Here is a 23,672-nt window from a genome sequence, read left to right on the forward strand (position 1 = left end):
TAACCGTGGTACTTCCACATGGTGGTATTCAGAGTGCTTCTTCCACCACTGGCTGGCTACGAGTACCAAATCAATACCCGAGTGTTAGTTTTAACTCAGAGTTAGGACGCTGGGACTTTGCAGTGTAGAGAGTAGATCCATTTTTATTGCAGGTAGATGTAGTTGATGATGGTGTGGGATCCACTTAAGTATTATGAGCGGATATGAGGCCAGATGAGTTCCTTAACCCTGGCTGAACACATTACGCCGGCTTCCATCACATAGAGTAGAAACTCATATCTTGATTGCTGCAAATAGGCATTTGCCCAGGAAACCCCCGGCCTTGAATGCATTAAGATTTAAAAAGTGCAACCAGCTGGGCTGAAGGCATGATAAGGATCAGGCAGTCTGGTGCCTCGACGATTATAAATACATCATTCTGTACAGGGTCTGTCTTCCAGCCAGCCGTGGTCTCAAAAGCCTAATGCTTAATTTACGGCATAATCCATCGTATGACGTTGTCGTTCGCCCCGAAATTAGCCGATCTACAAGCTCACAGCGCGCTGTGAGCTTGTAGATCGGCTATTTCCGGGGCGGGGCGCGGCATGCCGGGCTAGTACAAGACCGGGCTTAAAGGCAGTTGTCCTTAATGACAAGCCTTTTCCATCATCTCCCCACCCTCGGCTCCACTTTCCCTCGGTACCCCGACCGCAGAACGAGACGGGGGCCTCAAGATGGCCTTTATCAGAGGTCTATTGGCCGGTGTCGACTTACAGGGAGCACTCTGTACACACGGCACATTATGGAAGTTTTAATAGGTGATCGGAGCAGCTGTTGCAGACACAGCGTTGATTTACTGTGGCTCAGAGAGGGCTTAATGACTACAGAGGCGCACGGCTCTTAACCCTTTGATGTGCACTGGATAATGTAATAGGATCGCGTAGCCCCTTGGGGAAACTCGCACGCGCTCGCGCACTAATACACCCATGCACCGGCCTTTTGGAATATTACACTGTCTAAAAAGCTCCTTTGTAGGGGAGACGAAAATGGATCGAATGTTCAATGACAAGCACTTTATGCGGTATCAAAATGGGGGTTTAGTATGACTTTAAAATATGGGTTACGGTCCTTTAGCACCATAGTGTTCAGTTTCTTCTTGCGTGCGCATGTGTACTCACACGCACACGCACACGCACACGCACACGCGCACACACACACACACACACACACACACACACACACACACACACAATGCTTAATTTACAGTCCATCATACAGCAGTGTGGTGCACTTGGCAGCTCACTACGTGTCGCATCCATGACGCTCAGTGAGCTTGTAGATCGGCCGTTTCCGTCACGCAACACTGTCATACGACGATGTATAAACCAGTCTTAGCACAGACACACGCGCATGCACGCATGCAGCCGCGCACAAACACTTGCGCTCCTTGTTGACAGGTGGTTGCATGCCCAAGGAAACACAAACTTACACAGCACAAAGGGCCCCACCAGGCTTAGCACTTCAGCCAAAAGAGCAATTGCAATACTTACGCAGGAGCTGACACTATTCCGACCATGCGGCCTCCATGCCTAGGGTCAAAGGGCACAAATTCTGTTTGCACCTCAAAGACATCAATATCCTTTCCCTCTTACATCACAGCTGGGCAAACAACAACGGCTGGCCTGGCCAAACAGCCATGGCACGGATTAAACGTCTGATGACAGCTTCTTTGAAGGAAAATAAACGAGCACACATACTGTGTAGGCAATTTCACGTGCGCACACGCACGCAGACACGCGCACGCACGTGCACACGCACAAACCTCGACCTACTGTTTTGAACCCCGGCCTGAAACCCCAGCCTGGGCCCTATTAACCCATCTACAAGTGATGGCTCGCGATCGTCCTCTGGCTTTCCGAGGCCGGCCAGGATGTAATCAAAAACAGACGGAATAATCAACAAAATGCTCTTCATTCCCGGTAAGAATGGATCCCAATAGCGCATGAATTAGACTGAAGCGGGCACTGGTGACTGTGAATGATGTCGGGCTCCCGGCACCAGCCAAGTCACTGTCTCGCGGTGCCAAGTGAGTGGATGCCAAGCACTTCCTGCTGTAAACAATCTACCCACAGTGATGCAGGGGGGAGGAGACCTTTGAATGAGAAGCAGCAGGGGATGCACAGGGAAGACCCAGTTGTTGAAGAGAAATGTCTCCTATAAACAAACATGTGTCCAATTTGTCAGACAAGCCACGGTAGCCTTTTTAAGGGGAAGGTCTATGTGTTTGTGTGCCTGCAAGGACAGCAGGCATCTCTCTTTGTGCTTATACATGAAGACCAAAGTGCTCAGGGCTTATGGAGACAGATGCAGGATATACAGCTTGGCTGAGCTCACACTACACATGATGAGAAGGCTCTTTCTTTCTTTCTCGCCCCTCCCCTCCCCCCCTCACCCTAACTGCTCTCCTAATAACCACACCCTCCTCTAGCTAGTTTTATTAGCTCTCACTGCTAATAGGCTACAGTGCTAAAAATCACCCTAGCTAAAGCCTCGCTGTGCTGCAGGGTGATCTTGTAAACGTTGAGTCTCTCAGTTGAGCCACGAGTCGTGTGAATGTGAAACGCATTTAGGACAGATGCATTTAGGTTCTGCATCTGTGAATATGCATGTACTAGAGGTTCGGGCCGCTACACGGCCCTCACATCTAGAGTTCGGGCCGCCGATCCGACCAATGTCTGAATCAAAGTGTGAAAGGATTTGACAGAGTACACGTTGTACCCGTCTGTGCCTTTTGTATCCATATATGGAGATCTCTGTGTCTGTCTGTCTACCTGTGTCCATTTTATGCCCATATATGACGATCCCTGTATCTGCCAGTCCTTGTCCCTTTCATGCCCATATATGGAGATCCTTGATGTCATCAGTATATGCCCATATTGGCATGCCCATTTATGGGCATATCAGTCAGATCGGCGGGATCTGGACAACCTATGCCTATATATGGGTGTATCGAGTTTGTTTATGGTTTTGTCTGAGTTATGTATGTAAATGTGTGTGTGTGTGTGTGTGTGTGTGTGTGTGTGTGTGTGTGTGTGTGTGTGTGTGTGTGTGTGTATATATATATACACACACACATATATATATATATATTATATATATAATATGTGTATGTGTATGTAGTTGTTTGTGTATGCACTGCTATATAATCCACCAAAAACAAGCATGGTATTAAAAAGGTTGTAATCAATCTTGGATTCCCACACATAGAGTAATGATCCCAATTTAGAGTTCAAGGAGTGTCAACACGTGACGTTTCTCTTTTCACTGTTGCAGACATTTCCCCTTTTCTTTCTTAGATATTTCCTTTCTCGCTCTTGTTCCAGAGGGGACACTAAACAAACGTGTCCCTCTGACCCTCTTAAAAGGGAGCCTGGGACAGAGCAAAGCTTTGGAAGCAGCATGGGTATACTGCACTACAAAACCAAAGTGCAGTTTAAAGTGTTTCAATTGGCCTTCCAAACCGATATATATATATCGGTATATACAGTAATTGATATTGCACTAATTGTGTATCTGTTCATGAGGTCATTGTTTATCCCCTAAAATCATGAAGACTGATTTGAACCTTTGAGACAAATAAATAAGTCAGTGTGTCGTAGTTACTGCACACTGGTTCTCAATGTTGGGTCTGGGGACCACCATGGGTACAAATGGACCGTGACAGGTCCTTAACTCTGTGTACAAGTGTACAAGGGTCCACTCCATTTGCTTTTGAACAAGCCCAGAGTTAAATAAACAAAGGATTTTACCAGTGGTGTAACTAAGTACATTTACTTAAGTACTGTACTTAAGTACAATTTTGGGGTATTTTTACTTTACTGGAGTATTTCCAATTTTCAGTACTTTTTCTTCTACTCTACTACATCTCAGAGGCAAAATTTAAAACTTTAGTTACTAGTTACTTCGTAAAGATTTTTATGCATTTTATAACATTTGAAAGCTTGTGAAATGGGACATTCTGCATAATGAGTACTTTCTACCTTTGGTACTTTTAGCACATTTTGGTACCAATACTTTTGTACTTTTACTCAAGAAGTCTTGAATTCCGGACTTTTACTTGGTAACAGAGTGTTTCTACATTGCAGTATTGATACTTTTACTTAAGTAAAAAACATTTGAGTACTTTTTCCACCACTGGATTTTACAGTGTAGATTTGGGCCTCGGGGATAAAAAAAAACCAAAGGTATCAAGTGGGGGTCTGAGGCCTAATGCACATCAAACTGGGGGGTCCGTGAAATGAGAAAGGTTGAGAATCCTTGGTATATAAGCAAGCACACACCGACAGCATCACTGGACCACAGAGTATTTATTCACTTGTGTGTAAATCACTCCCTTTTACAGTGGCCTGCGTGTGGGAATGCAGTAAAAAGCGAGGGAGGAGAGTTGCAGCGTGGGGGTATGTTCAGCTCTTACTGCATGGCACCGCTCGTATATAAACCTGGAGATGATGCACACACTGGAACATGTGCGCTGGCACACACACACACACACACACACACACACACACACACACACACACACACACGCTCTTCCATGCAGACACACATGAACGTGCTAGCTATAAGCACAAACACAGAAGCAGCACACACACACACACGCAGACTCACATGCATGCACCCATGCGTGAACACACACGCACCCCCCCCCCCCACCACACACACACACACACACACACACACACACACTCATTCACACTGTTCATATGAGCATGTTCGGACGCACACTCACACTCACACACACACACACGCACACACACCTGTCATTGTAATTCATGTGGTCATTCTTTTTTATATGAAAGAGACAGGCCTTTGTCAGAATGGCAGAATGTGAGGCGACATATTAGCCCTCCTGTCGGAGCCAGTGAGCAGACAATGACGTTAACATGAGTGCTGCTGTCCTTTAAAGCTCTGTCTGTCTGTCTGTCTGTCTGTCTGCCTCCATTGACTGTACACACGGCTGAGAGCACCGTGTCCACCAGTCTGTCAGTTAATCAGTGAATAACTCATTTTATTGCTTACTCATTTACACGCCATTTGTCCTCCAGAGCTGATGCATCGCAGTCGATATCCCAATCAGGCGTCGCGAGAACTGCAATCCGCCATTAAATAATGCCACCTACTCTCGCTGCGTGACCAAAGTTCTGTCTTCTCTTCTCTTCCCTGGAGAAACAGGCGGAAAAGGGGGGAGGGAGACGAGGGGGACGGGGGGAGACAGGGTTTAACAAGTTTGGCTTGCGCTAAAAACAAATGACAGGCCACAAAACAAATGTGGCATTACAACTTGGTATTAAAAGGCCTGACATTTACCAAGGCTCATTTATATGACTGCTCCGTACTTAGCTCATTGGCAGCCCCTATTACAGTGGGTGGAGTGCGAATGGAACGGATTGGGCCCGAGCTGGGCCGGGCGAACGCAGCGGGGTGAGCCTTTAACGGCCTGTGGGAGGGTCGTCCTGTAGATGAATGAACACCTGGATTAATGGGGTCAACGCACACCAAGCTGCTGAGGAAGGCGATTCCCAGCCAAGGCAGCCATTTTACATTTACATTTACCGCGTGTCTCACAGAGCGTCTTCCTCTGCTGGTTTTAGAGGGGCCGGCGGGAGGGTCCCACAAGGGCCATGGGAGAAGGAAGAGAGGACATTTTCGGGGGAGCATGTGGTGGGGTACTAGTTAAACGGTCCTGGTTTTATTAACCCCCAGCCTGCTCAAGGACATCCTCATATACTGTGCTGTAGCAGAAACGGCACTGGAATTGTGCTGATGCTGTTGAAACCGTTACAGTAAAGACAATGCAGTTTTGTAGTATGGAATGAGTCATGATTTGAAGTCACCTGATTCCTCTCTTGTCACAGTGAAAACATGGCTCCTCCCTACGCGCTGTGGAATTAGTGGTGTCACACCGGCGTCTCGTCTTAATCATTAATTAAAGGCTTCCCACCTTGGTCCTCTGGGAGTCGGTCAGGTTCTGGTTGCAGCTCGACAGCCCTGACACCTGTGTAGAACAAGTGCCTCACATTGCAAGCAGAACAAGGAAGGTGCTGGCCCTTTAAATGGAGCTCTGTGTGCTTGGCAGCCTAATGGATGCAGTCTAAAGGTGCTAATGGATGGCAACCTGAAAAATGGTCTTATCTGAAAAGGTCCAGGACAGTTATAAATGAAATAATCGCACCGAGCGCATTAATCCATGTTCATGCCCTAAGGGGGGGACCTCAGCTCACCATTTGATCTGTGTGTGTGTGTGTGTGTGTGTGTGTGTGTGTGTGTGTGTGTGTGTGTGTGTGTGTGTGTGTGTGTGTGTGTGTGTGTGTGTGTGTGTGTGTGTGTGTGTGTGTGTGTGCAAACGGTCATGCATGTGTGTGTGTGTGTGTGTCTGTGCATGTTTGCAAATAAGCAAACCCCTTTTTTCCATCATTCACTCCCTTTCTGAGGGAACTCACAGCAGAGCTTTTTTAATTATTCTTTCTGACTCGCTTTTGAAACAGGAACCTCGTCGGAGGTTGCACAAAAGAAAAAAGATAGATGAGAGAATGAAAGTAAGACAGACAGACAGACAGACAGACAGACAGACAGACAGACAGACAGACAGACAGACAGACACGGAGAGATTTAAGACAAAGTCACCGAGCACACATTGGCATGGCCACTAGACCACTGCACAGCAGTCTGAGTGACTCAAAGAAAGTTATTACTCATAAGGTTCATGGAGTGCTGGGCAACCGAAATGGGGTGGGGAGATGGGGAGTGTTGGCTGTGTGTGCGGGGGTTGTTGGCCGGTGTAAAGGAGACAAGACAGGCATTGTCCTCATTAGTTGAATATTACCTCGGTCGTTGCAGATGTTTATGACACAGATCTCTCATAGTACTTCCAGTGAGATCCTTCCATACTTTTCTTGGTTCTTTCCTGTTTTGTCACGTGTCATGGAATGCTTGATTTATAAGTATACAAGTTTACGTCAGTCTTAAACACTTGAACACTTTCTTTTTATGTGTTTCGAACATCATACGAGAAAAGAAGCCACAATAAAAGGTAAAAATACTAAATAAATTCAAAACAAATCCAACAATCTCAATGAACATTAAAAAAAAAAACGTTTTTATCCCACAATTTTTGTAACCCATTTTTTCACACAGTGCCAATTGCCTAAGCTGTATGAGCGCTACTCTCCCTCTGCCAGCCTAGGGAGAGCCTCGAACTGAGCTCATGCTTCCTTCAATGCATGTGGAGTGAACAGGTCGCTTCTTATCACCTGACAGGGGGGAGTTTCCCCGGTAAGACGTAGCGCATGGAAGGAACACATTATTCCAACCAGTTCCTTTCCCCTCCATCAGGCGCCCCGGCTGACCAGGGGGAGGCAGTATAGAGACCAGGATTACTGCACGTTTTTTGTGAGGGTACCTACCCTAGGGGACACAGGGAGAACATATACAAACTCCACACAGAAAGGCCCTTTCGCCAACCTCACCGAGGGTATGGGCACTGATGGGCACTGACCTTCTAGCTGTGAGGCGACAGCGCTACCAACTGCCTCCTACCCCTTCATTAACAGCTTTGTATTCACACAAATCTTATGACATTTGAGTAAAATTTGACATTTTAGGCAAGTTACTTCGTTAACCGGGGTCCCACAGGGATCTATCCTGAGCTTGTCTATCCTCCTGGGGTCTAGCCTGTGATCCTTGTGAGCTTGTAGATCAGCTACTTTTGCTGAGTGCCTATTTTCGTCGAATGTTCCCCAATCCCCAGAATAGGGATGCTAGGGTTCACATGGTTAAGAATGTGTGGTGGATGTGTTTTGATGAAGCAGCTAATGTACTATGTACACATCCAGACTGAGATTTATTTGGCCTAGATTTTCTTCTTATTGTGTAATGTACCCATCATATAAATGTAGGCCTACTCTGGTGTGACAAATTGTTGGAGGCAGCATACGCATCAGCTTTGATTTAAGCACTTAAGCCCTACTTTATTCTTTCTTGCACGAGGGTGTCCTGCAAATATAGCAAAAATAGTGATAACAGCTCTTTCTGTTAAATTTGAAAGTATTTGAAACGTTTTGATATTTTGGATTTTTGTTTTTAGTATTATTATTGTTAAATACCTATTCGTTTGGTGGTTTCTTATGCTTGGAGGTAAGGTATCACTTCAGTGACATCAGCACATAATTGAAGCTGATTTCTAAAGCTAAATAACAATGTTTAATTCACTAGCCCTTTACCTGTAAATTGATGTATGGATGAATAAACTCACCAAATTGCTCTCACACCCCACTTGGGCCATAGATGGAATAGGCCTAGTCTTTCAATAAAAGCCCTTACTGACTATGGATTGGTCTATTGAGATTCTGTTACCCATCCACAGATTAATTGGTCCACTGTAATTAGGCTAACTAACCGGATGGTTAGCCAATAGCCACGTGACGTGGCTCAATTGTTGATCCAATGACTACAAAACACTCTCTAAGAATGATATGAGATAACATAGATAAAAAAGAAAAGACCCAAAACATACCTTTTCATAGCCTTATTTGAATGAACGGTAAGACGCTGATTCACATTTCACGGTCAACACTGCCATCTTGTGGTCAAGAGAAGTAAACCCAATTGGTGTCAATGATGCAAGTGGGACATAACGTAGCCAATTTCAAGTTGTTTTACACTGGGCATGGGCATTTATGGGCAATACTAACTAATAGTATCACGTTTTTTGACGTCAAAGTGAAAATATAGGCTACATAGAAGTAGAAATACATTTCAGGTGGTGGCCCCAGGACACACACTTGATAATAGCCCCATATTGTCCAACAGGATAATTTGCTCAGTGTAGCCTATAAGTAATAAAAAGGATAGTCTGGGTTACGCCTTCCAATGTCCCATGTAAAGGTATAAACAAACAAATAAAAAGGAAAGCTTAAAATTAAATCATAGACATTGCCCAACGCAAATTAAGTAGAAGTGTACCATTCCCATAATATATAGACTAATATTCAACATGTCCTCAAACAATGTGGTGCACTCCCAAAAACCTAAACTCTAAATCTGCTAAATAAAGTAAACAATCTGGGCTGTAGGCTATACCAATAACTGAATAGCCCAACAAAAGTTATAAACAAAAGTAGAGAATGAAAATCAATGAAATAAAACAAAAACTTGGCTCCATTTCAGAGCCAAGCTGATTGGCTGATATACAGTATAATACTCCAACTATGTCCTACATGGTAGGCTACCCTATAAAAACAGCTATACAAAATTAAATGTCACATAAAATAAATGCTCTAGGCTATGTCACCCCAAAGTTGGTTGTCACCCCAAAGTTGGTTGACCGGGGTCCCTCATGGATCTATACTATACTTTTCTGTTTTCGCTCTACATTAAATATCTGTGAACTTGTAGATCTGCAATTTTCTGCTAGAGTTTCCCCGAGAATTCAGATGCTGGGGTTTAAGTGGTTAACCCAGTATGCAATACCCGAACCATGGCTAGCAATACCCCATAGTTCATTCCATGAAGGTTCCATAATGAAATAATGAACCAAAGAAACAAACAGTTCAAACAAGCCGCTAGATATGTCGAGATAAAAGAGATTAAAAAAAAACTAAAATAAGGTTGAGGTGGCAGCCTTCTCTAGCATGTAACTAAATGTGGTACAATGGCCCCTGATTTTCCAACAGAATAGTTTGTGCAGTGAATGTAGAATTTTTAATATATTATATTACATCCGGACTTTCTTAGTCCCACACAAAGTATAAACAGAAATAAAAGTTCAAGTGGCGGCCCTTCACTTAACATAGAAGTTAGCCATCGAGCAGCTAACCGATTCTCATAGGGAGCTATCATGTTAGCATGTAGCCAGGAGCTTAGCTGGTCAACAATTGTTCATTAATATGCAAGGGTGTAAGTTGCTCATAAGGCTTCTTTGTACCTTACACAGGGGCAACAGCGTAGCAGGTCATTGAGGCAGCTTGCTTCATCCTCACGCAGCCATGCAGTCGGGGAACATATGGAGACACTTATTGTGGAGAATGGTCTTTGCTTTTGCAGCACCATCTTCCAAGCTGCAAATTCACTTTCAAACCCTAACCTAACAAAAAAAAACTATGCCTCAACCAAACCTTACCGTAACCCTAAATCTAACCGTTGATGTTAAACACTTCTGCAGAAACATACACTTATGTTTCCTCTGACAAATGGGTTGCTGTCTTATACCCCTCAATGTGTACTGAGTGTCTGGCCTGCCTGTTTGGGTATATAACTAGGAAACACGCAGCAAGAAACGCCAGGAACGATCCACCAGAAGCCACCATGGGGATGACACGCACACTCCCCACTGCATCTACCGCAGCACCCAGGGCCAATGCTACCAAGATCTGGCTGATCATGGCCTGGCAGGATAAGATGGCACAGTCAAGACCAAAGCCTCTCCTGGTGTTTTCAGGGCTATGCTGAATGTACTCTTTGATTTCATGGTATTGAAGCAGTAAAGCATAAGGACAGTAGGACATGATCACGTCCATGAGACCCATGCTACTGATCATCACCATGGCAATGTAGACATTGGGGAAGATTGCCATGACAGCAGTTCCTATGGTGAATACCAGGGTTCCCAGGATGTAGGTGACCTTGATGCTCAGGTAAGAATTATCCAAACACTTCTGAAGAAGGGCAGCACAGACAGCAGCTGTAGCAGAATTGACCACGAGTCCCCAACAGCCCATCTGCACTCCTTTGTGGTAGTTCTGGAGCGCAATGGAATTAGTTGGTGCCGTGGGGTCTCCGTGGTAGATAACTTGTCCCATGAAGTCAGTATAAAACACACCCAGAGCTATATGAGAGAACCATGTGAGGAGATGACACACACATAACCTCCACAGTTGGCTTGGCATCTTCAGCATTGAGATCCAGAGTAGTCGTACAGTGGTGCCCCTCTCTGGTCCCCCCTCCAGGTCTGAGCCCTCAGATGACAGACTCCTCTTCTCTGTATGCTGTTGGAAGTCACATGAGTTATTAAGGCTGCAGGAGGAGGGGATTGCCCGAGGAGCTCCAGACGCTGGCCCTCGCATATGGCACACCTGTGATCCCATTCGTCCAGAGTGTGACATGCTGAAGGGGAGGTTCCCTTGCTCAGTAGAGCAGTGGCCACTCACTGGGTGGAAATGACCAGAAATAGACACAACCTCTTTGACTCCATTGACAGCCTTACCCTGCTCCAACAGGGCAATGATTTCAACTGAGTCAAAGTGGTCATCCATCTGGCCATTCATCTGGTCTTTCATCTCCAGCAGGATTGTGGGCTGCAATTCTACTATCCCACCAGTAGGGGAGAAAGTGTCACAAGGAGGAGGCAGTGGAACCAGGGAAGAACGAGGAGGAGAGGAGGCCTCCTCCATCTCATACTGTAACTCTGCGGGAAAGTAATGTGCTTCAGGGAGATTATGTGAGTCCAGGTCAAGATCAGGATCTATTTGGATGGCTGTGTCTGGTATGGCTAAGGTCAAGTCACTGCTACTCATAACACACTCCACATTAAGGAAGTCCATCTCCAACACAAGATTGACAGGGTTGTTTTCAAGAGCAAAGTTGTCAATGCCATTGGGCTTTAAAGAGGATTGGCTGTTGGGGTCCCCATCTGCTGTGGCCTCGGCCTGGTGGGGGGGTTTGAAAGGTCGCTCGGGAATACTGAACATGTGCAGTATAACAGAGATGATGAAGATGGTGGCAGTAAAGAGGAAAAGGACCTGTTCCTGGGACTTAAATGCACGGCCCAAAGCCGTGTCAGTCCAGTCTAGACCAGCTAACATATAGCCCACAGCGCCACCTATCCCAGTGGCAAAAGTGTGGATATTTAGAGCCATATCTTGCTCCTCAGTATCAGCAACATCTAGAAGGTAAGATATAATTGGTCCCTCAGATGCGTCGGTGCAGAAGTCCAGTACCACCGCGCCCACCACAGTAAGGACGATGCCGATTGGCTGGCTACCCGGGGTGTCGCCAACAGACAGACCTATCAACGAGCCATTTAGAAACAGTGCTACTCCCAGCAGCACACCCACACACAGAGCCAGTATGAAGGGTCTTCTCCTACCTAATCGTAGTGTGCAGCGGTCACTGGCTGAGCCAATCACAGGAATCAACATCAGACCCAGTACAGGACTGAGGACCCAGGTTAAACTATAGTACTGCTCTGGAAGGCCTATTTGCAGCAGCAGTGGTGTTAGGAGAGCGCTTTGAATGGCAGAGCAGAACTCGCGGCCCAACACCACTGCCCCGTGCATAAGCCAGCGATGCAGCGGTTTTCGCTGCATCGCTGGATGTGTGTGTCATTTCTTGGGCCCGTTCTCCTTCTGGAGATTAGGGGGCTCCTTGTCCACTGTCTCCTGCTCTTCTTCCATAATTGGGTCTTTTCCCACATATACCATTCCTCTCTTGCATGCATGGATCAATGGGTATGCTGCTATTTATCACACAAATTACGCGTAAAAAAATGCGCTTTCACGCATCATCAAATATGACGTCAGTCTTCCCCAAATATGGAGTTCCACAGGCCTGGCAGAAATACCAATACATTTTAACAAGGCAGGGTCTAATAACAGCGTGGCTTCCCTGTGGATTTCTGACACATCATGTCGATGACGTCATAATGTCATCACCAGGCCTGTGATTTGGGGAAGTCTGATGTCATATTTGATGACGTGTAAAAGCGGACATGACACACTGTGAGGGGCATGGCATAAGAGAGAACCTATGATCTTTGGTCCTACACGGAACGTTAACAGTGTCATTCTCGACTGTATTATCTGTTGATTACTAAACATACTACAGTGTGTCAAGTATTCATAGGACTTTGCGTGATAAATACTAGCATACCCATTTATCCATCGATACAACAGAAGAATGGTATCCATAGAAAAAGACCCACTTATGGAAGAAGAGCAGGGGGCAGTGGACAAGAAGGTCCCTCGCTAGGAATCCGCCCCTCATCCTCCCCTCCAAGAGGATGAGGAGAAACTACCGCGAATACCGTTGCATCGATGGGCGATGCACGGGGCAGTGATGTTGGGCCGCGAGTTCTGCTATGCCATGGAAAGAGCTCTTGTAACACCAGTGCTGCTGCAAATAGGCCTTCCAGAGCAGTACTATAGTTTAACCTGGTTCCTAAGTCCTGTACTGGGTCTGATTTTGAGTCCTGTGATTGGCTCAGCCAGTGATCGCTGCACTCTACGATTAGGCAGGAGAAGACCCTTCATACTGGCCCTGTGTGTGGGTGTGCTGCTGGGAGTAGTACTGTTTCTAAATGGCTCGTTGATAGGTCTGTCTATTGGCGACACCCCCGGTAGCCAGCCAATCGGCATCGTCCTTACTGTGGTGGGCGTGGTGGTACTGGACTTCTGTGCCGATGCAACTGAGGGACCAATTATATCTTACCTTCTAGATGTTGCCGATACTGAGGAGCAAGATATGGCTCTAAATATCCAATCTTTTTCTGCTGGGATAGGTGGCGCTGTGGGCTATATGTTAGCTGGTCTAGATTGGACTGACACGGCGTTGGGACGTGCATTTAAGTCCCAGGAACAGGTCCTATTCCTCTTTACGGCCATCATCTTCATAATCTCTGTTATACTGCACATGCTCAGTATTCCCGAGCACCCTCTCAAACCCTCCCACCAGGCCGAGGCCACAGCAGATGGGGATTCCAGCAGCCAATCCATGAAGCCCAATGGCATTGACCCGATTGGAGAGGAGGACAACTTTGCTCATGAATACAACCCTGTCGATCTTGTGTTGGAGATGGACCTCCTTAATGTGGAGTGTGTTATGAGTAACAATGACTTGGCCTTAGCCATACCAGACACAGCCATCCAAATAGATCCTGATCTTGACTCACCTAATTTCCTCCCTGAGGCGCAATACCTATCCGCAGAGTCACACTACGAGATGGAGGCTTTCTCATCAACGAAACATGTCAATTACGCCTCCTCCTCTCCTCATCATTCTCCCCCTGTTCTACCTCCTCCTCCTCCTCCTCCTCCTTGTGACACGTTTTCCCCTACTGCTGAGATGGTGGAATTGCAGCCCACAATCCTCCTGGAGCCTCAGATGAAAGACCAGATGAATGGGAAGACGGATGATCACTTTGACTCCATTGACATCCTTGCTCTGCTGGAGCAGGGTAAGGCTGTCAATGGAATCAAAGAGGCTGTGTCTATTTCTGGTGATTCCCACTCTACTGAGCAAGAGAACCTCCCATTAAGCACGTCAACCTCATTCCCATCACACCCACACCCGGACAACCGACAACATTCCTTCCTCCCTGTCCCCTCACACTCTGGACGAATGGTATCATCGGTCTACCATCTGCGAAAGCCAGTGTCTGGTACTCATCAGACAATCCTCTCCTTGCACATCCTTAATGACTCATGTGATGTCCAACAGCATGTGAAGAAGAGGAGTCTGTCGTCTGAGGGCTCAGACCTGGAGGGGGGACCAGAAAGGGCCACCACTGTACGATTGCTCTGGCTCTCAATGATGAGGATGCCAAGCCAACTGTGGAGGTTATGTGTGTGTCATCTCATCACAAATTTCTCTATTCTAGCTAAGGGTTTGTTTTATACTGACTTCATGGGACAAGTTGTCTACCACGGAGACCCCACGGCACCAACTAATTCCATTGAGCTCCAGAACTACCACAAAGGCGTGCAGATGGGCTGTTGGGGACTAGCGGTCTATGCTGCTACTGCTGCTGTGTTCTCTGCCCTTCTTCAGAAGTATTTGGATAATTTTGACCTGAGCATCAAATTCATCTACATCCTGGGAACCCTGGGATTCACCATAGGAACTGCTATCATGGCAATCTTCCCCAATGTCTACGTTGCCATGGTGATGATCAGTACCATGGGTCTCATGGATGTGATCATCACCTACTGTCCTTATGCTTTACTGGGTCAATACCATGAAATCAAAGAGTACATCCAGCATAGCCCTGAAAACACCAGGAGAGGATTTGGTATTGACTGTGCCATCTTATCTTGCCAGGTCTGTATCAGCCAGATCTTGGTAGCATTGGCCCTGGGCGCTGTGGTAGATGCAGTGGGGAGTGTGCGTGTCATTCCCGTGGTGGCTTCTGGTGGATCGTTCCTGGGCTTTCTCACGGCCTGTTTCCTAGTTATGTACCCAAACAGCTAGGCCAGACCCTCAGTACACACAGTGTAAGGGGTAAAAGAGAGCAACCCAATCGCTATAGGAAACATTGTCACTGCAGATTTCTGTAGACGCGTTTAACATCAACGTTTCTGGAGGCCAAAAACTTTCAATTTGAGACACGCTGCATTTCAACGGTGCAGGTTTACAGTAGGGGTGTATGAAAAAATAAATCCAGAAAATAAATGTCAGACATTTCATTCCGTGTCAAAAGATATTTGAAAACCGTAAGGGTGTTGATTAAATATAGTATATCATATAATTAAATATTCAAATGTTTTTTTGACACAGAATCAAAGGTTTTATGGTCATGGTTCACCAGGAGCCTGGATGGCTTGGTTCCAGGCACGAGTCGCAGGCTCAATGAACCGTGCGGTGTTTCTGTCTCACATCTAAAAATGTTGAGCCCTGATAAGACATAATTCTAATAAGTCTAATATGCCTCTTGCCATATAGTGATACAGGTGGGTGAGGGAGATATGTTTGTGTTTAGGTTTAGTTTTGGGTTTGTTGTTGGTATTTTCTTTTGAGGGGGGATTTCTGTATGTTGATTCCAGGGGCATGGCACATTAGCATATTAATGAGGGGTTGTTTCTACAGGTGTGGCATACTTGCATAACTAATGGCTCCTGGAATTCTAAATGAGGGCAAATATAAGTTTGAGGTGCTATAAAACTCCTTGAGTTTGAGAAAAATAGGGTGAGAAAAATACTTTACATGGACCATATTGATCAAACATTTATATTTCTGACCAGGTTTGGACGTGTGAACTGCAACTTTAACTCCTGCAGGGCAGAGCAGAGCTCAAAGAGAGAGAGAGAGCTCCCTCCATCACCTTATTAACGCCTTTTTATAATTAATGCCACTTGTCTGCAAATGACAAATCTGTATGAGAACTCAATAAATAACTGGAATTAATCAATTAATCAATCAAATGTTTACATTTTTTTCAAATAGATCAGAAATGGGCTGGCCAATCCCCCCTATAAAATCGCCAATGGACATAATTAATGTGTGACCGCTCCTTACTCTATCGTTGCCAAAAATTGCAGATCTGCAAGATCACAATGAGGTGTGGTGCAACGTGTTGAGCTTGTTGATTGCCTTGTGTGACACCATTGTATGAAAAAGTATAAAATTGTGTGATCGTTATCAATGAAAATGTACGCTCTCCATCCTTAATCGGGAGATGAGCATAAATTATTTGTTGATGCTTTTGAGGCAAACGCCTATATATAGGCATATTAGATAAAATAGAACAATCGATTGTTGACAAGAATGTCGGCTGGTGGCTACCTATGTTGTATGAAGCGCCATCTGTTTATGACTATTAAAGGATAAGCCCGGATGTTAGTTTTTTTTAGCGGCGCGATATTAGCCCTCTATACCTGGCTTTTGCGTCAACGTTCTGATTGGTCAGGCTCGCCAAGGTTCTGATTGGTCAGGTCCGTCAACGTTCTGATTGGTCAGGCTCGCCAAGGTTCTGATTGGTCAGGTCCGTCAACGTTCTGATTGGTCAGGTCCGTCAACGTTCTGATTGGTCACTATTCATGACATCACTATGTTACTATTCATGACATCATAGTCAAGGTCAAAGTCGATGACACAATTATCTCTAGCAAAGAAGAGATGACCTATTTGGGCTGTATTCTTGACAAATACCTGACAGGTGAAAGCATGGCTACAAAGGTGGTCAAAAGAGTAAACCAGAGAGCCAGATTTATAGTCAAGGTATATCCGCTCTATACCTTTAGGTATAGAGCGGATATTAGCCCTCTATACCTGGCACTATTTAGTGCCACTGGAAGCCTTGAAATAAATTTACAGAGATTTAATATTGTTTCTCTGGTAGAAACACATATCTATGACAAAATATATCAAAGGCGCCGCTACCTTCACACAGGTGTGATTTTTTTCTTATACACCGAGCAAACCATTCTGTTTATCAGGGTCTATGGTATCACCTTTAGCTACATGCTAAAGAGGGCCGCCACCTCAACATTCTTTTTGTTTTTCAATCTCTAGCTGCGTTAATCACATAGCTGCGTTACTTGAACTGTTGGTGTCTTTGGTTTATATTATTTCATTATGGAAACATTTGTTCATGGAATGAACTATGTGGTACGGCATACTGGATAATACATTAAAAAGACAAAGAAAAAAGAAAGAAAGCATATACCCATATAATTATCACAGAGGACCCAGGGGAGTGATGCACCAAGTGGGAAGTTGGTCGGATCAGCGGATCTCCAAAGAATATTGATAAACTTGCAGGTCCCCATATATGACATACCCTGATGTAATCAATATGATGTCACAGTTCAGTAGACCATAGACCCCGCCCACTCTCTGAGTGGACTGCTTCTCCTGGTCTGGTGTTGCAATGTGAACCTAGGATTTATTCGGTACAAAAAGTACCGTACAATGAGAGTCGGAGGTGGGGGTGGGTCTAATGACAAGCCAATCAGCGAATATCTGCTAAAGCAAGCTGTGTGATGATGTCAGATGTAGGTGGATCCGTGGATCTCTTGTGATTGGTTTAGGGAAATTCGAATCCCCTAAATCCCCTTGTAATCGCTACACTGGAGCCTATTTCAGACTGAAGCTCCACGCAGCTTCAGTATGATAATCAGGCTAACAGTTCAGATGTCATAGAACGGCCTGGATTCCATATGTGAGCATGCCTGATACACAACTCCTTATACTGCTTAAAGTTCACCCAAAAATTCTATCAATTATTATCAAGTTTTTTGTTTTTGTAGCATTCCCAAGCCAATAATTTGATGACAGGGTCATCAGTCAGTAGGAGACTCACCGGAGACTCCGCCGGTCAAACAACAAAATCTCCATGAATTCAAGGCTTCATGGGGTGTGAGAAAATAAGTGAAACAGACCTGATTTACTTACTGTACTGCTTTTTTCCAATCCATTTATCCGCTTACAAATCCACTTTGTATGAACAACTTTTTGTGAATAAACTCTGTGGTAAAACGTTGAATCTTTCTAAGTGTTCTTTTGCTGTGTTTTACACCTACAGTACATATGCACATTATCAGCTCGTGAGCGATTTCTGTGATAACAGGTGATAACCTACAGTATTTCACCAAGATTTGATAACTGTAAATGTTTTTCTAAATTGCACATACTAATTGCAATAATGTGCACAGTTACATTTAACCACGTTGAGACCGAATGAAGGGCACAGAATGAGTAATCAGAGAGGATAAATAAAAATACACCATACAGTATCTAGGGTAAACCTTGAAAGATGAGAGGTGAAAGAGACACATTGGGCCACTGTATGAATCACAGCATTGTACACTGTGTGACTGAAACGTACGCGTGGGGGAGTCTTGAGCGTCAGAGCGTGTCGTGCCCGCGCGCGTGTGTGCGTGTCAGTGCGTGTGTGAGCATGTGTGTGCGTGTGTGTGTGCATGCATGTGTGTGTGCATGCATGTGTGCGTGCGTGCGTGTGAGGCTATAGGCAATGGGGCGCAGTGGCTCAGGAAGTTAGAGTGGTCGCTTGGGAGGGTCGATCCCTATCCCCCTGGGTTAGTGTCGAAGTGTCCTTGAGCAAGACAAATTGAACCTCTAACTGCTCCCGATGAGCAGGTTGGTGGCTTGCATGGTTTCCTACACCGTCGGTGTGTGAATGGGTGAATGTAACGCAAAGCGATATAAGACACTATAATATGCACCATTTAGCTACCTCACACATGATGTGGGCCTATACATTCAGAGACACACACCCTTCATTATAGCCAGTGAAGAAGTATTCAGAATTAAAAGTATCATGCGCATTGTGAGCTTGTAGATCTGTTATTTTCAAATGGCCGAAATATATATAGGGCTGAAGTGGTTAATGTATGTTTTGTAATAATGATCAAAATCTACAAAGCAACTAGTAACTCAAATCTTTAAATAACTGTAGTGGAGTAAAAAGTACAATATTTGTCTCTGAGATGTAGTGGAGTAGAAGTAAAAGTATAGAAAATGAACAGTACCTCAAAATACAGAAAAGTAAAGTACAGTACTTGAGTAAATGTACTTAGTTACTTTCCACCACTGATTATAGCCATTAGCCAACACTTATATTTTTGGTTAGGGCCTGCTGTTTCTGTTCCTTGTGCAGAGTGACTCCAAGAGAGTTCATGTCCTCCACATCGCTACACAGTAACTCTCTGACTCCAGTAAATGCTTGAGAACCATGCAGCTTGCTTTTCATTGTATTAGTCTTTCTAGGCAATTCTTCCAAAGTAACCATTTATTAGGAGATAGCTTGTCAAGCGTCATGCGTCATGCATACTTTGTAGATCACGTGGAAAAACTCCTGAGAGCGAATTGCGCACTTAGTTGGTTTTAGATGTGAGTTCAACACAGGACTGGACAGGTGTATCAGGAGAATCGGTGATGGATCCGGATCTACCAGTGGCACCAGGCAAGTAGATCTTTGTGATGGTTTGATATGAATCTGATTTCAATGGGGCGATACACTTTGATTACTACATGAAAATGTTCACAGCAGCAAAATTAATGCTGTGAGCCCTGGAGAGCTTACTGTTTATCACTTTACCACACAGGCACACAGACACACACACACACACACACACACGGGAAATGATCTTTTGAAACTTAAAAATGGCTAATTATTTCTTGATCCCACCTGTTACATGTGTGAGTGTGACCACATGTTTTTTTCTCCCCCCCCCCCCCCCCCGATTGCTGCAGATGGAATACCATCACAGATGTCTGCATGGGCATCAACATCCACCGTTACTGCGCCTGCAGAGGTAATAACATCGGACCTAACTGCATCTGCAGAGGTCATAACATCGGACCTAACTGCATCTGCAGAGGTCATAACATCGGACCTAACTGCATCTGCAGAGGTCATAACATCGGACCTAACTGCATCTGCAGAGGTCATAACACCGGATCTAACTGCATCGTCAGAGGACTTAATAGAGGTGGTGAGAAACCTTTTTTTCTGAACTTCTTTTCATGGTGTCCAGATAAAAATGAGCACAAAGTGTGATTGTTAAAAGAGCACTTCAGAGATTTTCAACCATATATTCATATATTAATTATATCTTATTATAATTATAAGATGGCAGCATATCTGTCTACTCACTCTGCATCTCATTGGTGGGCTATGGACAGGTCAGAAACATGCTTACCAATTACATCATCGATGGGTATTCCAAGCTAACTACAGCCTTTCTCTTCCTGGCTGACTGTGCAGCTTTTATTCATTATTTTTTATTTTTTAAATAGAATATAAATTTAGTAAATTCCATGTTTGTGGTCCCTCCCCTACGTTGTAATGCGATATGCACCCTTCTTTTTTTCTATTGTTTTAACAATAAGGATGATGATACTCAGCGAGAAACCTACACCAGTAAATTCCAGTACTATGTGACCATGATTAACAACATTGTTGACCTTGCAAAAGTCCTGCGGTTTCCCTATCTGGCCTTTAAGAATGGTGGCGGTGAGTACACTGGCTAAACTGCTACTGAACTATGCAATACAACAACAACAACAACAACAAAAACTGTTAAAAATAATGAACCTGGGCTCTCTTCTTTTCTGCCCCAAACCAATTGCCCCCCCACTACACCCACCCTCACTGTGACCAGGTGCCTTTTGCCTTGCGTATGTTGTGATGCTGGTTGTGTTTGGAATGCCTCTGTTCTTCATGAAGAGTGCCATCGCACAGTTCTGCAGTCAAGGAGACGTCAATATGTGGAATGCAGTGCCAATGCTCAAAGGTTTAAGTGTACTCAATGTATTTGCTTATGGTTAATTCATTTTGAGTTGAGTCCAGAATATGCACTTTCTTATACCATTAAATCTGTTTTAAAGAGTAACCACATTGTGCTGTGGACTGTTGTCTTGAAAGAATGGAGAAATCTGCCTTGTGCATGCTAAATTTACACTTAAGATGAAAACATTTTTTTCTTCTCTTCTCCAGGTGTTGGAGTTGCCACGGTGGTGGTGAATGCAGTCGTGTGCATCTATTATCCTGCGATGATCACCTACAGCCTTTTCTATTTGTTTTCTTCCTGGACATCTACTCTTCCATGGGGCGTGTGCTCCAATGCCGGTTGGTAAACCTATAAATTACATTCAACTCCTATCCCCTTAAGCAGTTAGACTTGTTTGACAGCACTGTCATCAGTGTATGTTTGATCGATGTTAATGTGTATTTTTAGACATTTAATCACTTAAAATACTTCACTTTGTACTTGGTCTGCTCTTTTTTCCCTGTACACAAAACCTCTTTGCCGAAAATAGCCAATCTACAAGCTCACAGCTCCTCACAGCATGAATGTTAAAAATGTGTATCCTATCACCCCCTATGGCCCCCCTGTAGTAACTCTGAGGACCACCTAGGGTTCCCGGACCTCCTGTTGAAGACCCCTGCTGTATTGTATTGTATGCATGATGCAACAACTCTCAGTTTTATGATGCTTCTAGTTCTAGCACTGTCCAATATATTATCTGCAGAAATTATGGCTTCACATGAACAGTTTAACGTCATGCAAGCATATGCAATATGATGCATTTGGAAAATGATACGTACATTTGTACACACTTGATCAGAATCTTCATTAACTTGGTATCTGTCCCTTTTTTCCCTGGAAAATGTTAAGAGTCGAACATCAGCTGCAGTGAACAATTCTGGGAGTAAGTATTATTATTATTATTATCATTATTATTATTATTGTGTGTGTTTTAGTATTTCCATAAACCGGAAGGCCGAAACGTTTTGGCTGTACCAATGACATAAATGGATGATTAAATATAGATTATTTTTAGAGTGCGACCCTTCTGCGTGTATTAGTATTGTTTAATTAGGATGGTAAAACAATTCTGGGATTAAGAAATACAGATACAGTACATGCAAATAAGTTCAAATGCACCCAGAATAATTACACAGAAAAATCCTGTGTGTACTTAAACTCTGATCCCAGTTCGGTGCACAAATAGCTACAATATAAATGCTTTTTGCTAAACTTTAATACTCTGGACTCTTTACTGTGCACAATCCCTTTGACCTCTGCCTGTCTCTCCTCCCTCCCCAGTCACGAGGCACTGAGACGATCCAGTGGTCTTGATGAAACAGGGCACATTATCTGGTACCTTGCCCTCATTCTGCTGTTGGTGTGGATCTTCACCGGTGCCTTCATGATCAAAGGCATCAATTCAACAGCCACAGTACTGTACATCTCCTTTCTGTTCCCTGTTGGCTTCCTCTGCTACATTATGTGAAAAACATGTTCAGTTTGACACATTTTGATGACCCCACAAATTGACTTCAGTCAATCTGGCCCAGGAAATGTTCCCACAATGCAAATTAAAGATATCTTTCTATGAGATGCATGCGAAATCAGACACGGTCCCTAGACATTAAAGATCTATAAGCAAACTCATAATTCCCCAGTTCCACAGTATGCGAGTTTGAGGTTTATGAATACAAAATGCAGACAATGATAGAATCGCCAGGTGCTGGGCTACTAGAGTTCCTTTACCTACTTTATTATCTGATTATCTTTAATTAATTAATGCAATTTATTTTCCTTTTTTCCCTTAAAAATCTCACACCACAGACATAGCAGTGGTAGTAGTGTAGTGGTTTGGCTCAGTGACTACAGAGTGAGAGCTGGGTAGATGCAAAGAAAGTCCTGCACTGATAGCAAAGTGTTTCAGTGATAAGCTGGTTAGCCTACACATAAGTAAACTGCAAGAGAGAACACAATTATAACTTGAAGTAAAGTATAAAGATTTGCTCCAAATCAACAATAATGTTTAAAAGAATAAATAATGACATATCCTAGGCCAATATTTTGAGGCAGTTTTTGCACGTTTCTCTATCTGACCACTGTCAGTGGGTGAGTTTGGAATCTCTAACCTAGGCTCTTGTCTTGCTGAGAGAACATGTATCCAGTGATGGAAGAAGTACTACATTTACTTAAGTAAAAGTATCAATACCACAATGTAGAAATGCTCTGTTACAAGTACAAGTCCGGTATTCAAAATTTACTTGAGTAAAAGTACAAAAGTATTGGCATCAAGATATAAGTACCAAAAGTAAAAGTGCTCATTATGCAGAATGTCCTATTTCACAAGTTCAAAATGTATTAAAAATATGCTGAAAATAGCAGATCTATGAGCTCACAATGCGTCGTATCCATAGACTGTATAAAAAGGGTTGTATTGCGACGCATTTTGTGAGCTTGTAGATCGGCTATTTTCAAATGGCCAAAATATATACGGGGCTGATGTTGTTAATGTATGTTTTGTAATAATACTCTAAATCTGCAAGGTAAATAGTAACTAAAGCTGTCAAATAATTGCAGTGGAGTATAAGTACAATATTTGCCTCTGAGATGTAGTGGAGTAGAAGTGAAAGTACTGAAAATTGAAAATACTCC

General features: G+C 44.1%; 2 protein-coding genes across 2 annotated transcripts in view; one reads left to right on the forward strand and one right to left on the reverse strand.

Moving 5' to 3' along the window:
* LOC311054745 (solute carrier family 45 member 4-like) overlaps nt 1-12,311 on the reverse strand; it is a gene marked incomplete at both ends in the record, with an annotated part of 18,957 nt that extends 6,646 nt beyond the window's left edge. Inside the window, 3 exons of the mRNA XM_084070750.1 lie at nt 5,160-5,199; nt 5,981-6,034; nt 10,260-12,311. Of these exons, the coding sequence (XP_083926876.1) occupies nt 5,160-5,199; nt 5,981-6,034; nt 10,260-12,311 (2,146 nt within the window). The remainder of the gene's footprint in view (nt 1-5,159; nt 5,200-5,980; nt 6,035-10,259) is intronic.
* Nucleotides 12,312-13,074: 763 nt separating this feature from the next.
* On the forward strand, nt 13,075-15,219 carry LOC311054746 (solute carrier family 45 member 4-like; the record flags this gene model as incomplete). The annotated part of the gene is made up of 1 exon (XM_084070751.1): nt 13,075-15,219. The coding sequence occupies one exon, from the start codon at nt 13,075-13,077 to the stop codon at nt 15,217-15,219; it is 2,145 nt and encodes a 714-aa protein (XP_083926877.1).
* Nucleotides 15,220-23,672: the final 8,453 nt, after the last annotated feature.

Source organism: Gymnoscopelus microlampas (assembly GCF_963454915.1).
Source record: "Gymnoscopelus microlampas genome assembly, chromosome: 11".
In the NCBI taxonomy this organism is placed as follows: Eukaryota; Metazoa; Chordata; class Actinopteri; order Myctophiformes; family Myctophidae; genus Gymnoscopelus; species Gymnoscopelus microlampas.